Genomic DNA, 25,438 nt, shown 5'->3' with positions numbered 1-25,438 from the left:
AAATCATTACTAACTACACTGGAAATAATAGAAGGACAGAACTTGGGGAGAAAACAGCAGAGTAGAAGAGATGAGGTGCCTTAAAAATTGGATCAAGTAAAGCAAACTTCCCTGTGCAACAGTGTGTGGAGAAGAGGGGGCCTTCTGCCCTGAAATATCCCTTTGGAGTGGCTGATTTTTAAGGGTTATCAAGTTCATAATATACAGAAAATATAATAATCAGAAATTAGCCCTTCCTTCTTTCTTACAGTTGAGGACTTTATATATTATAAAGCTAGTGAAGTTTAAGCTTCATAGGTCTGTCATTTACCTATTCCAAAGCTTTGTACTATTTATCTTAAAGAACCCTTCCTAATTATATAAGCCTTACATAACATAAAACTATTCCTAGACATAGAAGAATTTGATGACATCCCTCTAAGTATCTGCTGCAGAGAGACGGATTATGTTAAAGACATGTGGCACATCATGGAAAGTAAAATATCACAAAATGCAAACACAATCTCAGTATTTATTAGCAAGAGGGTAAATATCAAAATTTAGGTAATAATAAACTCACACTACCCAGTGATGGTTTAAAGTTTTCTTTTTTTCCTTTAAAAATGTATTCAATTTTTGTCTGCACATTTCAACATAGAGATGAAGAAAATGGGGAGGGTGCACATAAAAATAATTATAGGTATGGAAAACATGAAAAAAATTAGAGCTGTAATGTATGACATAACAAGAGAAAAATAATGCATTGATTGATGATTGTCTTCAAGCATAAGTATTATAAGGAACTCACCACAAATTGCTATTTTATTACAAAAGAAAGCAAAATACATTCTCCAAAACATAACTCACACACAAACTAGAATTGCTTGGCATTAAGGAACATATCACAAAAGACTATTAAAATTCAGGTACTGGATTCCAGGAAAAATGAAAGAGACATATTTTTCACTGTTCTTCCTGGTCAGTACAATTAAAAACTCTGGACACTACATAAAAGCAAACATAGCAAGACACTGAAAGGTGGGGAAGAAAAGGCAAGATGGCTAGGAATGACATGGTAGTAAGTTCACTGGGTTTTCTTTTTGCCTGATATATCCTAGACCAGGTGTCCCCAAACTACAGCCCGTGGGCCGCATGCGGCCCCCTGAGGCCATTTATCTGGCCCCCTGCCACACTTCAGGAAGGGGCACCTCTTTCACTGGTGGTCAGTGAGAGGAGCACAGTATGTGGCGGCCCACCAACAGTCTAAGGGACAGTGAACTGGCCCCCTGTGTAAAAAGTTTGGGGACGCCTGTCCTAGACTTATTAAAGCTGAAGAAACCAGTAACCTAGAAACACCAATGGGTGCAGATTTTATTAAAAAAATAAATAAATAAAAAGTCCATTGTCTAGCTAAAGGACCAGAAAAAGGGCAGCCTACAATGACAAGCATTTAGATAATAAGTATTCTATTCCAGCTGAATACTACAGTGAAAAAATGAGTGAGTGGAAAGCCTAGAGTTTTACCTTGGCAAATTATTATAACGCACCCTTAATGCCTCCAAAGAGGGATTTCAGGGAAAGCAAAATAGGGAGCTTGGACATTTTTCCCCACTGGGTGGTAATATGTAAAGAAATAGAAGACATAAAGAACCACCAAAAGGAAATTTTAGAATTAAAAAATACAATGACAGAAATACAAAAAACTCAACGAATGAATTCAATGACAGAACGAAGTAGACAGAGAAACAAATCAGTGAACTGACAGAGAAACAGAAATTATCCAATCTAAACAACAGGGAAAAAAATGATAGAAGTCAATCGCTTGAACCCAGGAGGCAGAGGTTGCAGTGAGCCGAGATCACGGCACTGTACTGCATTCAGCCTGGGCAACAGAATGAAACTCCATCTCAAAAAAAAAAAAAAAAAAAAAGAGCAACTCTTCATTCACCTGTGGGCTTACAAAATTGATCTAGTGTTTGTGTCTGGAGTCCCAGACGGAGAGGCTAAAGAAGGCAGGGCTAAAAAAAAAAAAAAAAAAATACTTGAAGAAATAATGGCTGAAGCAATTCCAAATTTGTCAAAAGACGTACAAACCTAGAGATTCAAGAAGCTGAGGGAACTCAAAACAGGATAAAGACAAAGAAATCCACACCAAGATACATCAAAGTCAAACTTCTGAAAACTAAACACAAAAGATAAAACCTTGAAATCAGCAAGAGTTAAAACACTTTATAGGAGAAAAACAATTCAAATGACCATGGAGGTTAGAAGGGAGTAACACAATGTTTTTCAAGTGCTGAAAGAAAGTAACTGTCAACCCAGAATCCTTTATCTAGCAAAAATGTTCATCAATGAAGAGGAAATTGAGACATTCTAAGACAAAGGAAAGGTAAGAGAACTTGTGTATGAGGATGGCTACAGAAAATTCTTTAAATAGAAATCAAACATGCAAACAATAAAAGAAGGAATATTGCAACATTAAAAAGGAAGAAAAAAATGTGATAAAAATATAAGCCAATAGAATCTTCCTCTCATGAGTTTTCCAAATTCTATTTGATGACAAAAGCAAAAATTATAACACTGTTTGATACCAAATGTATGCATAAAAACTAAGACAATATATTAAAAACAGGAAGGTAAAGAAACACAAAGGTTTCTACATATAATTCAAACTGATAAAATTATAACACCAATAGACTGTAATGTATATATAATTGTATACCATAGCAACCACTAAAAAAACTATACAAAGAAGCCGGGCGCGGTGGCTCAAGCCTGTAATCCCAGCACTTTGGGAGGCTGAGGCGGGTGGATCACGAGGTCGAGAGATCGAGGCCATCCTGGTCAACATGGTGAAACCCTGTCTCTAATAAAAATACAAAAAATTAGCTGGGCATGGTGGCGCTTGCCTGTAATCCCAGCTACTCAGGAGGCTGAGGCAGGAGAATTGCTTGAACCCAGGAGGCGGAGGTTGCAGTGAGCCGAGATCGCGCCATTGCACTCCAGCCTGGGTAACAAGAGCGAAACTCCGTCTCAAAAAAAAAAAAAAAAAAAAAAAAAAAAAAAAAAAAAAAAAAGCTATACAAAGAAACACATTGAAAAAAATACTATAAATAAAATGGAATTCTTAAAAATGTTCAAGGCACGGAAAATAAAACATAAAAATAAACAGCAGAGAGAACTAACAGAATCTAAAAATAATGGTTTACAACTTAAAGCCCATATAAATAATCAGACTAAATGTACATGGTCTAAATACAGCAATTAAAAGACAGAGATTGGTAGAATGGGTTGAAAAACATGGTATAACTATATGCTGTCTATAAGAAACTCACTTCAAATATAATATAGGCATAAAGGATAGAAAAAAGATATTGCATAAACATGAATCAAAAGAAAACATAAAGGCTATATTAATACCAAATTTAATAAACTACCAGAACAAAGAACAAAGAAAACTACCAGAAACATTGAGGGTCACTATATAATGATAAAAGAATCAATCTACCAAGAAGACAGAGTAATTCTAAAAGTGTATGCACCAAACAATAAGGCTCCAAAATGTCAAACAAAAACTGAACTGAAAAGAAAAAGAGACAAATCCACAATTACAGCTGGAGACTTCAGCACTCTCTCAATTGACAAAACAACTAGGTAGAAGATGAACAAAGATACAGAAAGCTAAACAACTTTATCAACCAAGTGGATCTAAGCAGTGTTCTGTAGAACACTCCACCTAACAGAAGCACACACATTCTTTTCAAGTTCTCGTGAACATATGCCAATAAAGACCATATCTTTGAAACAACAACAACAACTACTCAATAAGTTTTTTTTTAAATCATACAGACTGATTTCTAACCACAATGAAATCAAACTAGAAATCAGTAATTTTTAAAAAAACAATAAAATCTCGAAACACTGGAAATTGAACAAAACACTGCTAAATGGGTCAAAGAAGAAGACTTAAGGAAAATTAAAAATTCAGTGAAGTCAATGAAAATACAACATATAAAAATATGTGGTATACAGCTAAACCAGTGCTGATGGAACTTTATAGCACTGAATGCTATGTTAAAGAGGCAGTCCCAAATCAGTAATCTAGGCTCTCACTTTAAGAACTTAGAAAACAAAGGACAAATGAAACCCAAAGCAAACAGAAGGAAAGGAATTTTAATGATAGGAGCAGAAATCAATGAAGTGGAGAAAAGAAAAACAATAGAGAAAAATTAATGAAACAATGAGCTGATTCTTACAAACATCAATAAAGTAAACTTCAAATAAGACTGAAAAAAAGTGAAAAGACACAAAGTATCGGTAACAGGAATGAAATAGGGGTATCAGGATACCCTGCAGACATTGAAGGTATCATAAGGAAATATCATGAATAATTCTATACATAAATCTGGCAACTTAGATGAAATCTACCAGTTCCTCAAAAAACACAAACTACAACAACACACTCAGTATGAAACGAATAATCTCAGTAGCCCTATATCTATCAAGAAAATTAAATTCATAATTTTAAAACTTCCAAAGAAGCACTCTCCAGGCCCAGATTATTTCACTGGTCATTTCTACCAAATGCTTACAGAAGAATTAACACAGATAGATATCAGTCAAAGGGCAAAATATATAGGGTCTCAGGCCTTCGTTATCCCCCATAGAAAGTTCAACTAGCAACTATTCAGAGACAAGAACACCTTTGTGTTCCCAAAACTTGGGAAAGCCTGAGAAAGCTGCATGGAGCATAGTACACAGATCCAAAAAATAAAAAATTTAAAAATTAAAAAAAAAAAACTGCCTTTGAAGGATAAGAGAAATTGATCTGACTTTGATCCCACTGTGTTTCCCCAAGATGGCTCAGTGCAACACAGAAAAAAATATCAGTTTCTACAATGAGAAAATAGAATAGAAAGCAGATATCTAGTTTCCCTGGCATTCTGATATGCTTCCCAAGAAGCTCACTCCAGTCTCACTTCATGGGGAACACAGAGGGTAAGAGCATGACTAGACCACCTGCGGTCAGGTAGAAATAAAGCAAGGAGATCTCAGAGCCCATGGTAACTGGCTTACAGACCTTGGTGGCAGTTCTGTGTACATACCAGTGATAGTATACAACCTGAGGTACCAGCTTACAGCATAGCTCCTCACAAATCCTAGCTAGTCACTCCCAGAAGTGATGGGAAATGATGCCTGGCTTATATTCCTAGATGGCTCAGCCTCCAACCCAGCTTCAGACCCTATCCCAAGGCCCCATACAGGGAGAGAGATACCCACCACAGTGCAATATAATGAAGCACAGGAGCTAAACAGCACTCAGTTCAGCCTCAAAGCCCACCCTAAGGCCCTGCGTAGGCAGAAAGGCAAACCTCATCTGCGCATTTCTACTAAGCATAGATGCTGGTCCCCTCCATCCTAAGCACTGACTCCACCTAACCTTGGAGCTCCTCTCACAACCACATCCAACTGCAGAACACAATCACAGGTACTGTTAGACCAGGGAATATATGTCATGGCTCAGCCAGATAAAAGACCATTGTAGTGTCCAGCGAGCAGTTCTGCTTGATTGCAGAGTTCAGTTAGGGTCTCACCAGGGAGTAGAGCCCAGCCAGCTTTCCTACCCTAACTCAGATCAAAGGCAACATCACTGCAATCTTGAGAACACAAAAGCAAGTTCTGCCTGCCCAAGGTCATTACCAGCTGGTCCACCCAGAATCACAACCTAGACTCAACAGTGAAAGTTCTATCTCTGCCAAAGAAAATCTATGGCCAGGCACAGGTGATTCACACCTCTGATTCCAACAATTTGGAAGGTTGAAACAGGTGGATCACTTGAGCCCAGGAGTTCAAGACCAGCCTGGGCAACACACAGTGAGGCACTATCTCTGCCCAAAAAAAAAAAAAAAAAAAAAAAAAAATATATATATATATATACATACATATATATATATATATATATACACACACACACACACACACACACACACACACACACACATACATATATATAATTCACTGGATATGGTGGCATGCACCTGTAGTCCCAGCTACTTAGGAAGCTGAGGAGGATTGCTTGAGCCCAGGAGGTCAAGATTGTAGGGAATCACAATCATGCCTGGGCCACAGAGCCAGACTCTGTCTCAAAAAAAAAAAAAAGAAAAAACTAATACCTATAAAAGTTGAAAGGTGCCTGTGTCCTTATAGGCAGACATCAACACAAGAACATGGAATTACAAAGACTCAGGAAATCAAGACACTTCCAAAAGAAACTAATAAGGCCCCATCACTTGGCCCTAAAGAAGTGGAAACCTATTAAATAGCAGACAAATAATTCAGCAATATCCTCCTAATGAAGCTCAGTGAACTACAAAAAGTTATGTATATGAAATTAATTTAGAAAACTATAAACAAAATTACAAGTCTGACAAAGAAATAGAAGAAATAATGGCTGAAGCAATTCCAAATTTGTCAAAAGACGTACAAACTTAGAGATTCAAGAAGCTGAGGGAACTCAAAACAGGATAAAGACAAAGAAATCCATACCAAGATACATCAAACTTCTGAAAACTAAACACAAAAGATAAAACCTTGAAATCAGCAAGAGTTAAAACACTTTATAGGAGAAAAACAATTCAAATGGCCATGGAGGTTAGAAGGGAGTGACACAATGTTTTTCAAGTGCTGAAAGAAAGTAACTGTCAACCCAGAACCTACAAAGAACTAAAACAAATATACACGAAAAAAAAAAAACCCCATCAAAAAGTGGGCAAAGGATTTGAACAGACACTTTTCAAAAGAAGACATTTATGAGGCCAACAAACATATGAAAAAATGCTCATCATCACTGGTCATTAGAGAAATGCAAATCAAAACCACACTGAGATACCATCTCACACCAGTTAGAATGACGATCATTATAAAATCTGGAGACAACAGATGTTGGAGAGGATGCAGAGATATAGGAATGCTTGTACACTGTTGGTGGGAGTGTAAATTAGTTCAACCATTGTGGAAGACAGTGTGGTGATTCCTCAAGGATCTTGAAATAGAAATACCATTTGACCCAGCAATCCCATTACCGGTAATATACCCAAAGGATTATAAATCATTCTATTATAAAGATATATGCACACATATGTTCGTTGAGGCACTGTTTACAATAGCAAAGACCTGGAACCAACCCAAATGCCCGTCAATGATAGACAAGATAAAGAAAATGTGGCACATATACACCATGAAATACTATGCAGCCATAAAAAAAGATGAGTTCATGTCCTTTGCAGGGACATGGATGAAGCTGGAAACCATCATTCTCAACAAACTGGCACAAGAACAGCAAACCAAATACCACATGTTCTCACTCATAAGTGGGTTTTGAACAATGAGAACACATGGATACAGGGAGGTGAACATCACACATTGGGGTCTGTTGGGGTTTGGTGGGTTAGGGGAGGGATAGCAGGGGATGAGGAGAGTGGGGAGGGATAACACTGGGAGAAATACCTAATGTAGGTGATAGGGCAGCAAACCACCATGGTATATGTATAGCTATATAACAATCCTCCAAGATCTGCACATGTACCCCAGAACTTAAAATACAATAAAAAAATTTTTTTTGATTAACAAACCTTTAGCTAGACTGAGAAAAAAAGAGAGAAAACTTAAATAAAATCAAGAACAAAAGAGAAAACATTACAACTAATACCACAGAAATACAAAGAATCCTACAAGACTGTTATGAATTCTGTACTGGCAAATTTGATAACCTAGAAGAAACAAATAAATCCTAGACACATATTACCTACCAAGACTTAATCACAAAGAAACAGAAAATCTGAACAGACCAAAAACAAGATAGACACTGGAATCAGTAACTATATCTCTTATAAAAGAAAGTACAGGATCTGGTGGCTTCACAGCTGAACACTACCAAAAATTTAGTGAACTGACACCAATACCTCATGAACCCTTTCAAAAATTGAAATAGGAATGGTTCCAAACTCTTTTTAATGAGGCCCAGCATTGCCATGATACAAAAGCCAAACAAGAATATTACATGAAAGGAAATTACAAGCCAATGTCCTTAAACATGGATGCAAATATCTAAACCAAATTCTAGCAAACCAAATTCAACAATACATTAAAAGAATTATTTACCAAAATCAACTAGAATTTATCCCTGATTTCCAAGAATGGCTCAACATGCACAAATCAGTAAATGTGATACATCACATTAACAGAATGAAGGGCAGAAACCATATGATTATCTCATTAGATGCAGAAAAAGCACTTGACAAAATTCAACATCTTTTCATGATAAAATCCTCAACAAATTAAGGATAGAAGGATTGTACCTCAACACATTTAAGGCCATATATAATGAGCCTGCAGCGAACACTATGCTTGTTGGTCGAAAAACTGAAGTCCTGGCCGGGCGCGGTGGCTCAAGCTTGTAATCCCAGCACTTTGGGAGGCCGAGGAGGGTGGATCACAAGGTCGAGAGATCGAGACCATCCTGGTCAACATGGTGAAACCCCGTCTCTACTAAAAATACAAAAAATTAGCTGGGCATGGTGGCACGTGCCTGTAATCCCAGCTACTCAGGAGGCTGAGGCAGGAGAATTGCCCGAACCCAGGAGGCGGAGGTTGCGGTGAGCCGAGATTGTGCCATTGCACTCCAGCCTGGGTAACAAGAGCGAAAATCCGTCTCAAAAAAAAAAAAAAGAAAGAAAGAAAAGAAAAACTGAAGTCCTTTCTGAAACCCAAAACAAGGATCTCCACTCTCACCACTACCATTCAAAATAGTATTGGAAGTTCTTATCTGAGCAGTTAAGCAAGGAAAAGAAATAAAAGACATCCTAATAGGAAAGAAAAATTAAAAGTGTTGCTGTTTCCTGATATGTTCTTAAATAAAGAAAAACCTAAAGATTCCACCAACAAAATGTTAGAATAAACAAATACAGTAAAGTTGCAGAACACAAAAGGACACACAAAAATCAGTAGTACTTCTATACTCTAATGATAAACCATCTGAAAATACTCAAGGGAAAAAATGCATTCAAATAGCCACAGAACAAGTAATAAAATACATAGGAATAAATTTAACCAATGAGGTGAAAGATCTATACACTAAAAACTATAAAATGTTTAAAAAAAGAAATAGAAGACGACACAAATACATGAAAAAATATCCTGTGTTCATGGACTGGAAGAACTAATGTTAAAATGTTAACATATTCAATGCAATCTCCATCAAAATATTGATGTAATTTTTATATAAATTTTTAAAAAATCTTAAAATTCATATGGAACCACAAAACTTTGAATAGCTAAGGCAATCATGGGCAAAAAGAACAAAACAGGAGGCATCAAACTACCTAATTTTAAACTAAACCTTAAAGCTATGGCAATTAAAACTGCATGATACTGGCCAAAAAAAAAAAAAAAAAATCAGACGTATATACCAATAAAACAGAAAGGGGAACCCAGAAATCAACCTATGTATGTACAATTGATTTTTGAGAAAGGTGTCATGGACACACAATGGATAAAGGACAGTCTCTTCAATAAATAGTGTTGGGGAAACTGGACATCCATATGCAATTAAATTACAACCATGTCAAACCATTTCATTGTGGTTTTGATTTGCATTTATCTAATGATCAATGATGTTGAGCCTTTTCTAGTATGTTCATTGCAGTACTATTCACATAGAAAAGACATGGAATCAACCCAAATTCCACCAGCAATAGACTGGATAAAGATAATGTGGTACATATACACCATGGAATACTATGCAGCCATAAAAAGGAACAAGATCATGCCCTTTGCATGGACAAGGATGGAACATATAGATACCTGTCCCTACTAAAAATATATATATAATTTTTTTAGTAGAAAAAATATATATATTAACTATATATATATACATACATACAGTTAATAATGGTGTGTACTGTACATTTCAAAAGTGCTAAGAGTAAATTTCAAATGTTTTCACCACAAAATGTAAGTATTTGAGGTGATAAATATGTTTACTAGCTTGATTTAATTATTTCACATTGCATTCATAAACTTTAACATCATTTTGTATCTCATAAATATATACAACTATAATGTCATTGTACAGTAAAAGTAAATAAATACATAACATCATTTAAGTCAGAAAAATAGAGAAGAATTAATACCAATTCTATACAATTTCTCCTGGAAAATAAGAGGAAAAAGAAATACTTTCCAGTTTATTTTATGAAGCTAGTAAAATTCTGGTATCAAAACCAAGTAATGTTAATAAAAAAAAAAAAAAAAAAAAACACTACAGACCATCATTCCTCATGCAAAGATCTGTAGCAAAATATTAGCCAAGAATACTCGCTAAAATATGTAAAAAGCATTATGTATCATGACCAATAGGGATTTATTCCAGGGATGCAAAGCTGGCTTGGTATTCAAAAATCCATAATTGTCCTTTACCATATTAATATGCTAAAGAAGAAAAAAGTCACATGATCAAATCAATTTATACAGAAAAAGCATGTGACAAAATTTAGCACACTTTTAAGATAAAAACCCCCAGAAAAATAGGAATAGAAAGAAAAAAAACTGCCTCATATGGCTAACATTTTACTTAGTAGTGAAAGACTCAATCTTCTCCTTTAAGATAGGGAACAAGTCAACAATGTCTATTCTTCAGCACTCTTACTCGACATAATGCTGGAAGTTCCATCCATTATATAAGGCAAGAAGAGGAAATAAAGCCATATATATCAGAAAGGAAGAAACAAACTGTCCCTATCTACAGAGAACTGATATTCTATGTAGAATATCCCAAGAAATATACCAAAACAAAAACAAAACAAAACAAAAAAACCCTCCTAGAACTATTGAGTCCAACGTGGCAAGATTAATGTAAGATTATATGATTATATGAAAATCAATTGTATTTCTATATACTAGCAATGAACATATGAACATATAAATTAAATACTTCATGCCATGTATAATTACTCAAAATAAAAGATATAAATCTAACAAAACATTTCTGGTGATTAATTTTATGTGACAACTTGAGTGGGCCAGCAGGTACAAAGATTTTTATTTAAACATTATTCTGGGTGTTTCTGTGAATATTTCTGGATAAGATTAATATTTGAGTAGGTAACCTGAGTAAAACAGATTGCCCTCTCCAATGGGGTTTGGTCTTGCTATGGTTTAAATGTCCCCTCTAAATTTCATGATGTAATTTAATTACCATTGTGATGACATTAAAAGGTAAGACTATTAATAGTAATTAGGTCATTAGGGCTCTGCCCTCATTAATGTCATTATTGTGGGAATGCATTATTACTGCTGGAGTAGGCTCCTGATAAAAAAGAAGAGTTCAGGCTGGGCACGGTGGCTCACACCTGTAATCCCAGTAATAGAAGGCTGTGGGAGAAAGAACACTCGAGGCCAGGAGTTTCAGACCAGCCTATGAAACACAGTAAGACCCTATCTCTAAAAATGTTTTTAAAAATCAGCCAGGCATGATGGCACATGCCTATAGTTCCAGCTACTTAGGAGGTGGAAGTGGGAGGATTGCTTGCATACAGGAGTATGAAGCTGCAGTGAGCTATGATCACAACACTGCACTCTAGCCTGGCTGACACAGTGATATCCTCTTACAAATATATATTTTTTAATAGAATAATTTATATTCCTTTGGGTATATACCCAATAATGGGATTGCTGGATCAAATGGTATTTCTGGTTCTAGATCTATCAGGAATCACCACACTGCCTTCCACAAAGGTTGAACTAATTCACATTCCCACCAACAGTGTAAAAGTGTTCTTATTTCTCCACAGCCTCTCCAGCATCTGTTGTTTCTTGACTTTTTAATAATTGCCATTCTGACTGGTGTGAGATGGTATCGCATTGTGGTTTTCATTTGCATTTCTCTAATGATCAGTGATGTTGATCTTTTTCATATATGTCCACTGCAGCACTATTCACAATAGCAAAGACGTGGAATCAATTCAAATATCCATCAATGACAGACTGGATAAAGAAGATGTGGCACATATACATCATGGAATACTATGCAGCCATAAAAAGGAACAAGATTAATATTCTTTGCCGAGACATGAATGGAGCTGGAAACCATTATTCTCAGCAAACTAACACAGGAACAGTAAACCAAACACCGCATGTTCTCACTTATAAGTGGGAGCTGAACAATGAGAATGCATGGACACAGGGAGGGAAACAACACACACTGGGGCCTGTTGGTGGGGTGGGGTCGGGGGAGAAAGACCATTAGTAAAAATAGCTAATGCATGCTGGGCTTAATACCTAGGTGATGGGTTGATAGGTGCAGCAAACCACTATGGCACACGTTTACCTATGTAACAAACCTACACATCCTATACATGTACCCAAGAACTTAAAATAAAAATAAAAATGTTTAAAATAACTAAAATAAAAGAGTTCAACCTGATTTCTTTTGTCTCGCAACCTTGTTTGCTTGCCCTTCTGCCTTCTATCTTCTTCCATGGAACAACCCAGCACAAAGGCCCTCACCAGACGCCAGTTACCAAGTTCTTGAACTTCCCAGCCCTCCAGATGTATAGGACAAATATGCTTTTTTTCTATAAAGGATCCAGTCTGTAGTATTTGCTATAGCAATACAAAATGAACTAAAACAGGCCTCATCCAATTCACTGAGACCTGAATAAAACAAAAATGCAGAGTAAGAAACAGTTCTGTCTCTCTCTTACTGTCCTCAAGCTGAGACACAGGCTTTTTCTTGTTGTTAGACTTGGACTTGGACTGGAACTTAAATCACTCTCTTGGTTTTTAGGCCTCTGGACTCAGACTTGAAAGGGAACTATGCTATACCATCAGATCTCCTGGGACTCTAGTTTACCAACTACAGGCCGCAGATCTCTCCCCCCCCCCCCACCAATCCCCACCTTTCTGTCTCTCCACATATATTTGTAGCTACTGTAAACAGAATTACTTTCTTGATTTCATTTTCAGATTGTTCACTGCTGGCATATAAAAATGCTACTAATTTTTGTATGTTCTATTTGTATCCTGTAACATTACTGAATTTGTTTATCAATTCAGATTTTTGGTGAAGTCCTTAGGTTTTTCCAAGGACTTCACCAAAGTCCCATAAGATCAGATCATCTGCAAACAAGGATCATTTGATTTTTTAATTTCCAATGTCGAGGCCCCTTTTTCTTTCTCTTGTCTGAGTACTCCAGCTAGAACTTCCAGTACTAGATTGAATAACAGTGGTGAAAATGGTCATCTTTGCTGTGTTCTGTATCTTAGAGGAAAGACTTCCAATTTTTCCACATTCAGTACAACAATATTAGCTGTGAATCTGCCAAGTATGGCTTTTATTATGCTGAAGTATGTTCCCTTTTATAACAAGTTTTTAGGAATTTTTATCATGAAAGGATGTTGGATTTTATCAAATGCTTTTTCAGCATCAATTGAAATAATGGTTTTTATCCTCCATTCTGTTGATATGTTTCACATTGATTTGCATATCGATTAATATGCAAATGTTACAAATGCAAATGTTAATATGTTGAACCATCCTCCCATTCCTGGGATAGATTCCATTTGGTCCTGATGAATAAACTTTTTAATGTGTTGTTGAATTTTGTTTGCTAGTACTGTAGTTTGCTGAGGATTTTTGCATCAATTTTTTTTAGGGATATTGGCCTACAGTTTTCTCTCTCTCTTTTTTTTTAATGAGCTCTTGTCTGGTCTTGGTATCAGGGTAACATAGTCCTCATATAAAGAGTCTGGAAATATTCCCAACCACTCTTATTTCTCAGAATAGTTTGAGTAGGATTGCTATAGTTCTTCTTTAAATGTTTGTAAAATTCAGAAGTGAAGCCATGAGGTCCTAAGGTGTTCTTTGCTGGAAGACTTTTTTTTTACAGTTTTGATCTTAACTGTATGAAAAACCACATAACTCTGTTTCTTTTTTCTTCTTCTTCTTCTTTATTTTATTTATTTATTTTTTTTGAGGTGGAGTTTCACTCGTTACCCAGGCTGGAGTGCAATGGCGCGATCTCAGCTCACCGCAACCTCCGCCTCCTGGGTTCAAGCAATTCTCCTGCCTCAGCCTCCTGAGTAGCTGGGATTACAGGCACCCGCCACCATGCCCAGCTAATTTTTTGTATTTTTAGTAGAGACGGGGTTTCACCATGTTGACCAGGATGGTCTCGATCTCTTGACCTCATGATCCACCCGCCTCAGCCTCCCAAAGTGCTGGGATTACAGGCTTGAGCCACCGCGCCAGGCCATAACTCTGTTTCTCCAGGATTGGTCCCTGGTGCCTTACTTAGCTCATCTGGTGAGGTCATGTTTTCATGTATGGTCTTGATGCTTGTGGATGTTCGCTGGTGTCTGGGCATTGTAGAGTTAGGTATTTATTGTAAACTTTCCAGTCAGTGCTTGTTTTTACCCATCTTTCTTGAGCAGACTTTCTAGGTATTCAAAAGGACTTGGGTGTTGTGATCTAAGGTCACAGGTCACTACAGCTATATCTGTGTTAGGGGCACCCCAAGACCAGTAATGCTGTGTAAGTCTCTCAGACTTGCAGAGGTGCAACCTTGGTGGTCTTGAATAAAATCTGGAAGTAGTCTCCAGACAGAGCCTCTTGTTCTCTTCTCTTACTTTCTGCCACACAAATGAGTCTCTCTCTCTCTCTCTCTCTCTCTCTCTCTCTGTGTCTCTGCTGAGCCACATGGAGTTGGGGGTAAGGTGACAAAAGCCCCCCGTGGCCACCACCACTTGGATTGCACTGGGTCAGACCTATGTTCACTCAAGGACCTAAGACTCAAGGACCTACGTAAGTGGCAGAACTAGCCAGGCTTGTATAACTTTGGTTAAATCTGAAGCCAACAGGACTGTGTCTCACCAAAGCCTTGTAACCACTACCTGGTTACTGCCCATGTTCACTCAAGAATCTAGGGCTCCACAATCAGCAGGTGGCAAAGCCTGCCAGGCTTGCATCCTTCCCTTGATGGCAGTGAGTTCCCCCAGACCCTGGGTAGGTCCAGAGATCCTGTCTGGGAGCCAAGGACTAGAGTCCAAAACCTTAGAAATCTACCTGATGCTCTATACTACCACAACTGAGCTAGCTCTCAAACCACAAGACAAAGTCCTTCCCATTCTTCTCTCCTCTTTCCACAGGCAGAGGAAATCCCCATGGCCACCATCACCACAGGCCCACAGGGAGTACTTCCAAGCTATTACTGATGTTCAGCAAGGGCTCTTCAGTCAGCTTGCAGTGAATGCTGCCAGGCTTGGGACTCACCCTTCAGGGTAGTGCACTCTCCTCTGGCACAGTGCAGGTCCAGAAATGCCATCCAAGAATCAAGGCCTGGAATCGGGAACACGGCCTTAGTATTCCACCCCACTGTGGCCAAGATAGTACCCAAGGTGCAAAACAAAATTCCCTTTACTTTTCCTTCTGCTTTTCTTAAGCAGGAGTCTCACTGTAGCCACCACAGCTGTGAATGTTCTGGGTCTCACCTGAAGCCAGCATGTCTCATAGTCTCACCCAAGGCCACAGTGTACTACCTGGTTAACTCTGCTGGTAATTCAGGGCCCAAGGGCTCGTTAGTCAACAGATTATGAATCTTGCCAGAACCGAGTCCTTCCCTTCACAGCAGTGGGTTCCCTTCTAGCCTAGGGTATGTCTGTAAATGTCTGGGATCTAGGACCCAGAATGGGAACCTCATGACCCTACGTGGTGCCCTATCCTACTGTGGCTGAGCTGGTCTCCAAATGCAAGACAAAGTCAAAGTCCTCTTTAATCTTCCTCTCCTCTCCTCAACAGAAGGAAGGAGCCACTTTCTTTGCTGTGAGGTGTGCTGCATGGAGTTAGGGGAGGTAGGTGCAAGTACTCTCTTAACCATTCCAGCTGGTATCTCAGTAGGTTAGGCACCCCCACATCCATTGGCTCTAAGCCCAAAATAGCGCTAGGACAAGACTTAAGAATTATGGTCCTTGTGGCCTAGAGTGCCTTTCGAGTTTATTTAGCGCTTTAGCCTGCAGTGGCAAGGCTTGCTGGAACTCAAGTTCCTACCACTAGTATGGGTGATTCCAATCCGGCTAGAACTGGTCTACATTCTCCCTCTGTGGGTGGTTGTCAGAAGAGTTCAGCTGGGTTTTGATTTCTGCTGTGACACAGCAGCACAGAGTTCAATGAACAGTCCTCTCCATTCTCCCTCTTCTAAGTGCTCAGATTATCTCTCTGCACCACAAAGCCATTGCCATGGCATGGGGGAAGGGTGCCACCAGCAATTCAAGACTGTTTCCTTCCCTCTTCAGTGCCTCTTTCAGCAATATGAAGTTAAAATCAGGTACTGTGCTTGCTCACCTAATTTTTTATTATGAAGATGCTTTTTCTGTATAGATAGCTGTCACATTTGGTATTCCTACATGAGGTATAGTCAGTGGAGTCTTCTATTCTGCCATCTTGCTCCATCCTTAATCCAAATAATAGTGATATTTTAATAAATGTACCCAATGTGTTATAATTAAATCAGGATAATTAGCATATCCATCACCTCAAACCTTTACCATTTCTTTGTCATTATAATATTCAATATCCTTTTTTTTTTTTTTTTTTTTTTACACTAATGCTGCTTTTAATGGCGGCGCAATAGAGAAGTACAAGGTTTTACTAGCTTGAGCTAATAGGTGTAAAAGATGCCCACTGACACTACCAAATAGCCTCTTAGTAGAAAATGTAGAAAATACACAGGACAAGGTGGAGATTAGCTCTTGAATTTAGTAGGGTAAAAAGAGTTAACTGCCAACCCAGCACTATGATTGTACTTGTTTGGAAAAAAATTGTTTTGTTCTGGTGGTGATGGTTTTATCTTCCCTTTTAGTTGGGTGGGAAATAACAGAAAATTTGTTTCCCCAAAAGTTTTACATTTTCTTGTTAATACATGTTTCGTTTCAGTAGGATGCCATCTGTTAAGCCCGCAGAAGTCCTCCTGGGTATTTCTGGATTGTGCTGTGTGCATGTGTGTCTGAAAGCTCAAACAGCTTGTCTCCTTACAGCATTGAGTTGTGTGCTTTATTGTCAGACGCAGTATCAGCAGTGTGTCCTTTCCATATTCCCTACTACCGAACTCATCAAGATCTGAAATCCTTGTCAAGTATCTGGCTTTAAAAGTTGGGAGATGGTAGTTTAAAGAAAAAAAAAAAGCTCCTGCAAAAACCATCCAGTCCCTAAGCATGGTCTGTGCTGCAGCCTCCTCCAGAACACTGTTTCCACCGCAGTGACAGGCTTTCAGTTCTGCCAACGTTTGGGAAACAGGCCGTGGAAAGGGGTGTCTGTGTCTACCCTTTTCCCAGGATAGTCCTCATTTCCAAATTCTAGTTCTGTCACAGAAGCTCATGCTGTTCCCTGTGTCCTCTTCAAATCCTGACAGACAGCAAAGTCCTCTGACTGGAGCCATCGTGCTTCTCAGCTCTGCTTGTGTGTGCTGTGTGGACTCCGAGTGGCGCTGCGCAGAGGGCGAGTGGGCAGGAGGGCTCAGGTCAACTCTAAGGCACTTTTCTCTACATCCAATGGCAGGTCGTCTCCCCGGCATGCTCCACAGCTGGTGACCCGACACTTCCTGGCTCCTTGTTCAGACAGCTCATCAGTGAAGAAGACAGCTCGTCTGCACCTTCATTATTCAAACTTGGCTGGCTCTCTAGTATGACTAAGTAACACGGCAACACATCTGTCTCTCCCTAAATAAATACTACTGCTTCATTTCTTCTAAAGGTGCCTCTGCTCATTTGATTCTAAGCCACACCAATCTTTCCAGTTGCATGGATGGAATGTGGCCCCCTAATTACTGTTAGGTGTTACTTTAAGCATCAGGTTAATCCTTGTCCAATCATTTCACACTTCTTGCTTTAGACATCAGTTCAGGTAGCTTACATTTTACCAGCGTTAAACAACACCTTAATTATTGATACTACAAGGTAGAACTATCAGCAAGGTCATGTAAGCTGCTGACTGAACAAATTTGTAGGACAAAAAGTCATTACATATTTCTTCACTTGGAGAACTGCTGTGTTTCCTACTAAAGTCTGAGGTACAGACTCTGGAGGAATAGTGACGGAAATTATCTGGGTATACAAGAAGCTAAAAGACATTCTCCCTGGAAATACAAATATATAATAAAGAGTAGAGACTATTAGGGAGGGTGCTTCACTGACACAGTCTGAATTGGATCTGATTTTTCTCCTGTTGCACAGGAGACAGCACTTTCAACAGAGCATCTACATACTGAGAGGTAGTATGGCAGTTAAGTTCAGTGCAAGACTGAATCAAGCTTCCTGTATTTTGGAAAAAAACTTATGTTTTTTCATGGAAACTAGATACTCTTTACTAGTTTATTGAATTAAAAAAATGGAAGGTCCCGCATTTTTAAAAGGCCCTTTACATAAAGTAGTTTCTAATTGACAGATTTGGAAATCAGTCTGAATGGGACATACTACGGATTCAACACACAGAATGAGTTTTCCTCATACCACTACCTTGACATGGATTTTATACCCTCCCTCAAAAGATTCCTATAAAAAATTGCTTCAAAGCCCCTTTGAAATTGCAATAGTGCAGCAAAACCACAAGTAAACAATTGCCTGTTAACCTGTTATTTCAAATATAGACTGAAAAGCCAACAGGCATTTTTCGTGTGCAATTTTTCCTTTAAAACAAGTTGTAACTTGAAATATCAAATCTGCACAGCGCTGTCCCTTCACAGAAGGCAAGAAACTGCCGGCGCATCATGTCAGAGGCCGCCCGCGGTGCTGTAGGCTGTGGAAGTGGGCCTCCCTCAGGGTCTGGTTGATGTGGAAGTAGGGGCCTTGGCACAGCGCGGACTGCTCAGACACAGGCTGAGGGGTGTCAGGGCTGGATCCAGCGATGGTCTGGCTTACGCTGCCTTCCGGCCTGCTGGCCCTGTCCGGGCTGTTGATGCTGCTGCTGCTGCTCCCACCACTGTCACTGCCTGAAGACTCTGTGTCCCAGGAATCCTGAAAGACAGGGTTTCTGCTACTCCTTTTAGTCTGGGGGGGAAGATGGTTGTCTTCTTCATTGCCATTCCTTCTCCTTTTCCTGGGACGGAGGCGCTCGCTCATGGCAGCTCAATATCCTCTTTTTTAAGGGCTAGGCACAGTGTCTAATGCCTGTAATCCTAGTACTTCGGGAGGCCAAAGTGGGAAGACTGCTTGAGGCCAGTAGTTGGTGACCATCCTGGACAACATAGTGAGTCCCTATCTCTATAAAATAAAAACAAAACATAGCTGTGGTACATGCCTGTAACCCCAGATATTTGGGAGGCTGAGGTGGGAGGACTGCTTGGAGCCCAGGAGTTTGAGGCTATAGTGAGCTATGATCACACCACTGTACTACAGCGTAGGCAAGAGTGCGACTTGGTCTCTAAATAAAAGAAATAATAAAATGTGAAATCTTCTCTTCTAGCTATTTGAAAAAATGTAATAAATTTTTTTTTTTTTTTTTTTTTTTTCTTGAGACGGAGTTTCGCTCTTGTTACCCAGGCTGGAGTGCAATGGCGCAATCTCGGCTCACCGCAACCTCCACCTCCTGGGCTCAGGCAATTCTTCTGCCTCAGCCTCCTGAGTAGCTGGGATTACAGGCACGCGCCACCATGCCCAGCTAGTTTTTTGTATTTTTAGTAGAGACAGGGTTTCACCATGTTGACCAAGATGGTCTCGATCTCTCGACCTCGTGATCCACCCGCCTCGGCCTCCCAAAGTGCTGGGATTACAGGCTTGAGCCACCGCGCCCGGCCCCGAAAAAATGTAATAAATTACTGTTTACTACAGTCACCCTACAAAACTATAGAACACTAGAACTTACTCTTCCCATCTAGCTGTTAACCAACTTCTCTCTATCCTCCCCTTCCCTCCTCCCCTTGTTATCTAATAAATACAATTCTACTCTCTACTTCTATGAGCTCAAATATTTTAGCTCCCATATATAAGTGAGAACAAGAGATATTTATCCTTCCATGCCTGATTTATTTAACTTAAATGTCCTCCAAGCTCATCCATGTTGCCATAAATGACAGAATTTTATTTTATTTTTTTCTGGCTGAATAGTGTTCTATTTTGTGTGTATACACATTATCTTCATTCATCTGTTGATGGACTTTTAGATTGATTCCTATCTTGGCTATTGTAAACAGTGCTGCAGTAAACACAGAGATGCAGGAGTCTCTTCGATATACAGATTTCCTTTCTTCGCATAGATACCCAATAGTGGGATTGCTGGCTTGTATGGTAGCTCTGTTTTTAGTTTTTCAAGAAACCTCCATATCATAATATTTTTCTATATGGCTGTGCTGATGTACATTCCCACCAACAGTGTATAAGAGTGATCTTTTCTCCATATCCTCATCAGCATTTATTTTTTCTTTTTGATGACAGCCATTCCACTCTCTCTAGGGTGAGGTAATATCTCATTGTGGTTTTGATTTGCATTGCCCTGATGATTGGAGATATTGAGCATCTTTTCTTATACCTGTTGGTCATTTGTATTTCTTCTTTTGAAAAATGTCTATTCCGATCCTTTGCCTGTTTTTAAATCAGATTATTTTTTACTGTTGTGAGTTTCTTTTCTATTCTGCATGTTAATCCCTTACAGAATGAATAGTTGGCAAATATTTTCTCCCATTCTGCAGGCTGTCTCTTCACCCTATGGATTATTTCCTTTGCCGTGCAGATACAGCATTCTGCTTTTGAAAACCATTTCAGTTACGATTGACATACAAAAAGCTATATATATTTAATGCATACAACTTGATGCATTTGGAGATAAGTATACATCTATGAAAAATCTATGCCACAAACTCTCACTTCCAAAAGTTCCCTTCCCTCCTCTTGATTTATTAATTTATCATAAGAACATTCTTGAAAAGATAAAATTACAGAAATGGCAAACAGATTAGTGGTTGCCACAGGTCAAGGAAAAAGTAGGAGTAGGAAGGAGGTGGGTATAGCTATAAAAAGCCAACGAGAAGAATCCTGTGGTGATAGAAGTGTTCTGTATCTTGAGTATATATCATTGCCAATGCCCTGGCTGTCGTAATGGACTGTAGTTGTACAACATTTGTGGGGGAAATTGGGTAAAAGGTACATGGGGTATCTATATTATTTTTTACAACTGCATGTCAATCCACAATTATCTCAAAATTAAAAGTTTAATAAAAATAATTTTAAAAAACATTTGGCTGCTGGAGATCTTACAAGATAAGATTACTGTCATCTACCTTAAATGACTTAATTATTCTTCTTCCTGGAAGCAAGAAGTTAAATAAAGTGACCAAGGGAACTCATCAAGGTTTTCAATAGCTCTACATCCACAGAATTATATACTGCTAAATAAAGTGTTTAACAGTCTTTAAAAAATAAAAATGGACTAAGTTTAATGATAAAGTAATGGAATGTGACTTTCTAACCACTGAATAAAAATGAAATTATAACTACTTCCATACTACATATAAAACATATAGCTTCCTTTTGAAATTTTTATAAATATATTATGTATCAAGACTTACCTGCTCTTCTCTGTCTTAATTCGTTTAACATTCAATTTCCAGGTGACAAATGCTTTATTAATTCTGAAAGGAAAAATCCTTCTTATATTCCATATCCATAAACCATGTACTTAAACATGGAATAAATTTAGTAAAAGCTTAGTAATATCAGAATATTCTTCAGAACATGTTTTATTCATCCTGAGTTACCCAAAGTAAATGCTAAACCATTTAAATTTTATCCCAAACTATCAACTGAATATAGAACAAAACATAAATGTAAATGAAAGTCCTTATAATTCTCATAGATGCAGGATTCACTTAGCTGCAACATTCCAATAAATATTTAAAATTATTTTTAAAATACTGTTTCCCTTTATATTGGCTTACTTTGAAAAAAGACTTCATATTTCAAGAAAAGTCAAGATTCAATTTTCAGTAATAATGAAAAGGTACATTGATAAAAAGTCTGTACAGTGGTAAATAAAAAATTAATGTATGTCATTTTGATATTATTTAATACATATGTAAAAAATGAATTTATAATTTTTAAAATTCAAAGAACCTACGTGAGAAGGAATTGGAAAGTTTCCCTGGTTACTATTCATTACCAATAATGATCATTCATTCTGAAATAGATGTGCCAACTGTTTCCGCAAATCTCAACTCTAAATAAATATTGCCACCTCTATTATGCACGTGTGGGACTAGTCTAATGCAATTTTACAATCCCTCCCTTAGTAGCCTTTGCATCTAGAGGAAAACAACCACCTTTAAATTAATACTGAGATGTCATACTTGTTTGCCAATATGAGATTACTTCTATAGCTGGTGAGAGCCAGTGGGTACATGAAAATAGTGGATATAGGGGTGTGTCTGAGAAACCAACGAAGCAACCAAACAGCCAATCTTAGTGATGACATTGGCTAATTTTGAATCAAAGACAGCTGAAAGAGGCCTGGAGCCATCCAAGCAGTTCAAAGAGAATCCCATGATAGCCTCCAAACAGGCCCACCTGGGGCCTTGGAAATCAGGACTGCCTCAAACAAAATCTAGTAACTTGACCTTAAATCTGGCTCCAAATAAGCACTCCACCTAAGTTACTAATTCACTTTAATCCAAATCCATAGAGTCACGGTAACTCAGAATCCTAGAAGATGCCTGAAAATCCGTAAGAATCAGAGGGGAACCCAATGATAGTGTAAGGAATATTTGCACCAGGTCACAAAAATTAATACACTACAAAACTTTCATGAGGTAAAACAATGCTGCTGATGGTCTAATCATCCCTGTACTGGCATCACCAGTTTAAGTTGTTAACACTTCATCTTTATCTCATTTTTCTATTTGAAATGTTACCTTTTACAATATAGTGGTCTAAGAAAAACTACAAAAATATTTAAAATAAAATTTAAAAATTAAGTAAATATATTAATCATACAAATTAAGTAAACATAAAATTAAGTATAAATTAAGTAAATATGAAATTTAATTTATATTTTTCTTAACATGAATAAAGAAAATTAATCATTTTGACTGTAGACTTTGATGCCAAATGTTTTGTAAAAAGACGATTCTTGTCCCAGTTCCAGTTGAACTTAGAAAGTTTAATAAATAATAATAATTTAGAGCAGAACAAATCCTGAGGATTTATCAGAAGGTAAGGATAACAGTGGAAAGTCTGACAGTGACAGAGTTTCAAGTAAATAGATACAGAAAATAGTACTTTGGATAATATCTTGAATTGATAATCCAGAATTCAAAACCTATCTAGCCCCAATTCTAGTTCCTAAATTACAGGGATGCAATTATCACATATCTTTGATGAGAAACTTCTAGGAACTGCTACTGAGTAACCTACACTCCAAGTGTCAGGTCCCAGAAAGTAACAGAACCAGCAGCATTTCCTACCAACTTCAACATTCCAGGAACACCACTTCTACTGTCAAATCCATATTCGACTTGTTTCTGCTTCACAACTTTGGAACTTGCTATATTCTCCATCTGGAGATCCACATGGCTGTCTCTTTTTCATCATTTAGGTCTCTGCTCCAATGCTCCATCTCTGACCATCCTATCTAAAGCAGCAGTGCACACACTCACATCTCTATTTCTCTGTTTTGTCATATTTCTAGGTCTCATCACTGTCTGAAATTATCTTATTTATTTACCTATTTATTATCTATCTCCCTCCATTAGAATATAAGTTCTATAGGAACAGAAACCTTGTATATTTTTTCATAGTTCTATCTCCAGTTCTTACACCAGTGAAACAAAATACGTACATAACATTTATTCAATAATTAATTTCTCTCTCACAAAATCCTTCTTCTCTTACCAAAAAAAAAAAAAAAAAAAAAAAAAAAACTTTCTCAGGTCCTTAGTTATTTAAGCTATTTACATATTAAACAATTTAAAATATTATTTATCTGTTTTCCTAGTCCCCAGCGGACAATAACATATCACAAGAAAAGGCAGACATTAGAGAAGAAACAAGAAAATTATAGAACTAGATACAAACACTAAAAGAACAATCTGGAACTACTTTGTGAAGAATCAGTCTCAGGAATCCTGATGTGATGCGATGTAATGTAATATAATGTAATGTACGTTAGAACTAAATAAATGTTTAATCATGAACTTGAATCAACAAACTGCCCTCAGCTCCCTTACTCTGTTTTATTTTTCCTTCACCTACATTTACTCTCCACCCAGTATTTTGCATATTGGCATGTTTTTTATTATTTCTCACCCACTATGATATAAATTATTTGAATGCAGCAGAACTGTTTGATTTGTTCAATACAATATTCCAGCATCTAGAATAATGCCTAGTTCTTAACATACTCTCAATAAATATTCATGTAAATAAACATATGCACAGAAAACAAGGTAAACTCAGGTCAACATAAAGTTGACTCAAACTGCACAGGTTCATCTACATGTATATTTTCTTCCACAACTACCACTCTTGAGACAGCAAAACTAACCTCTCCTTTTCCTCCTCTTCCTCTGCCTACTCAATGTGAAAATGATAAGGGTGAAGAACTTTATTATGATCTACTAACATTTAACAAGTAGTAAATTTATTTTCTTTCCCTTATGATTTTCTTAACTTTTTCTTTCTACTAACTTACTTTATCATAAGAATGCAGTATGTATCTACCAGACAAAATACGTTAATTGATTATGTTACTGATAAAGCTTCTTGTCAACAGTAGGCTATTAGTATTAACAGCAAAGTTTGGGTAGAGTCAAAAGTTATACTCAACTGTGTAGATGATCAGGGCCCCTAACTCTTCCATTGTTCCAGGGTCAACTGCAGGGTCTATTTAAGTTTGCTTGACTATAAAATATTTTTACAATATTTACCCAAAAAGACTAAGAGTTTTAATACTGAAAAGAGTAAGCTTCCTTTATCTAAAAAAGTTTTTATAGAACACCCCATACCTCGTAAGTTATGGGTAACATAATAGCATTTCCTCATAAGTTACAGGTAACGAACGCTTTATTAATTCTGAAAGGAAAAATCCTTCTTAAATGCCAAAATTCTTGGCATTTCTTCATAAGTTACAAAGGAAATGCAGTGTTCCATAAAAATTTTTTTAGATAAAGGAATCAGTACTATGTTCTACTGATATTACTGTAGCAGAACCCAGATGTCACTCAGGCAACTGCTCCTTCAACAGGATCAAGCTACAAAAAATTGGTTTCATTTTCTTTCACCTCACCGGAAACCAGAAAATATCTTGAACTGCCGTAATAAGTAGTAATGTCTTCTTTCTGATAGCCATTCCAAAGTAGGTATGAGTTCTACTTCCTTTATACTACCAACTATATTAATAACCTACAAAATAAAGCACAAAAGCATG

The 25,438-nt window shown here is 37.6% G+C and overlaps 2 protein-coding genes across 4 annotated transcripts in view; both read right to left on the bottom strand.

Moving 5' to 3' along the window:
• DNAH14 (dynein axonemal heavy chain 14) overlaps positions 1–25,438 on the bottom strand; it is a 376,422-nt gene that overhangs the window by 324,972 nt on the left and 26,012 nt on the right. Inside the window, exons 7-8 of one of the 3 annotated variants that reach the window (XM_074385260.1) lie at positions 25,298–25,413; positions 21,588–21,650 (exon numbers count right to left, since the gene is read on the bottom strand). The exons of 1 other annotated variant lie outside the window; for it this stretch is intronic. In XM_074385260.1, the coding sequence (XP_074241361.1) occupies positions 21,588–21,650; positions 25,298–25,413 (179 nt within the window). Of the gene's footprint in view, positions 1–20,995; positions 21,651–25,297; positions 25,414–25,438 lie in introns of those variants that run through there. One more of the 3 variants, XM_074385259.1, reaches the window with a different exon arrangement.
• LOC120362033 (protein VCF1) lies at positions 16,601–19,436 on the bottom strand. The gene has a single exon (XM_039464203.2). The coding sequence runs from the start codon at positions 19,144–19,146 to the stop codon at positions 18,793–18,795; it is 354 nt and encodes a 117-aa protein (XP_039320137.1). The 5' UTR covers positions 19,147–19,436; the 3' UTR covers positions 16,601–18,792.

The sequence above is a fragment of the Saimiri boliviensis genome, chromosome 14 (genome assembly GCF_048565385.1).
Source record: "Saimiri boliviensis isolate mSaiBol1 chromosome 14, mSaiBol1.pri, whole genome shotgun sequence".
NCBI classification, from domain to species: Eukaryota; Metazoa; Chordata; class Mammalia; order Primates; family Cebidae; genus Saimiri; species Saimiri boliviensis.
The sequence above is the reverse complement of the archived record's forward strand: the minus strand, read 5'-3'. Positions and strand labels throughout refer to the sequence as shown.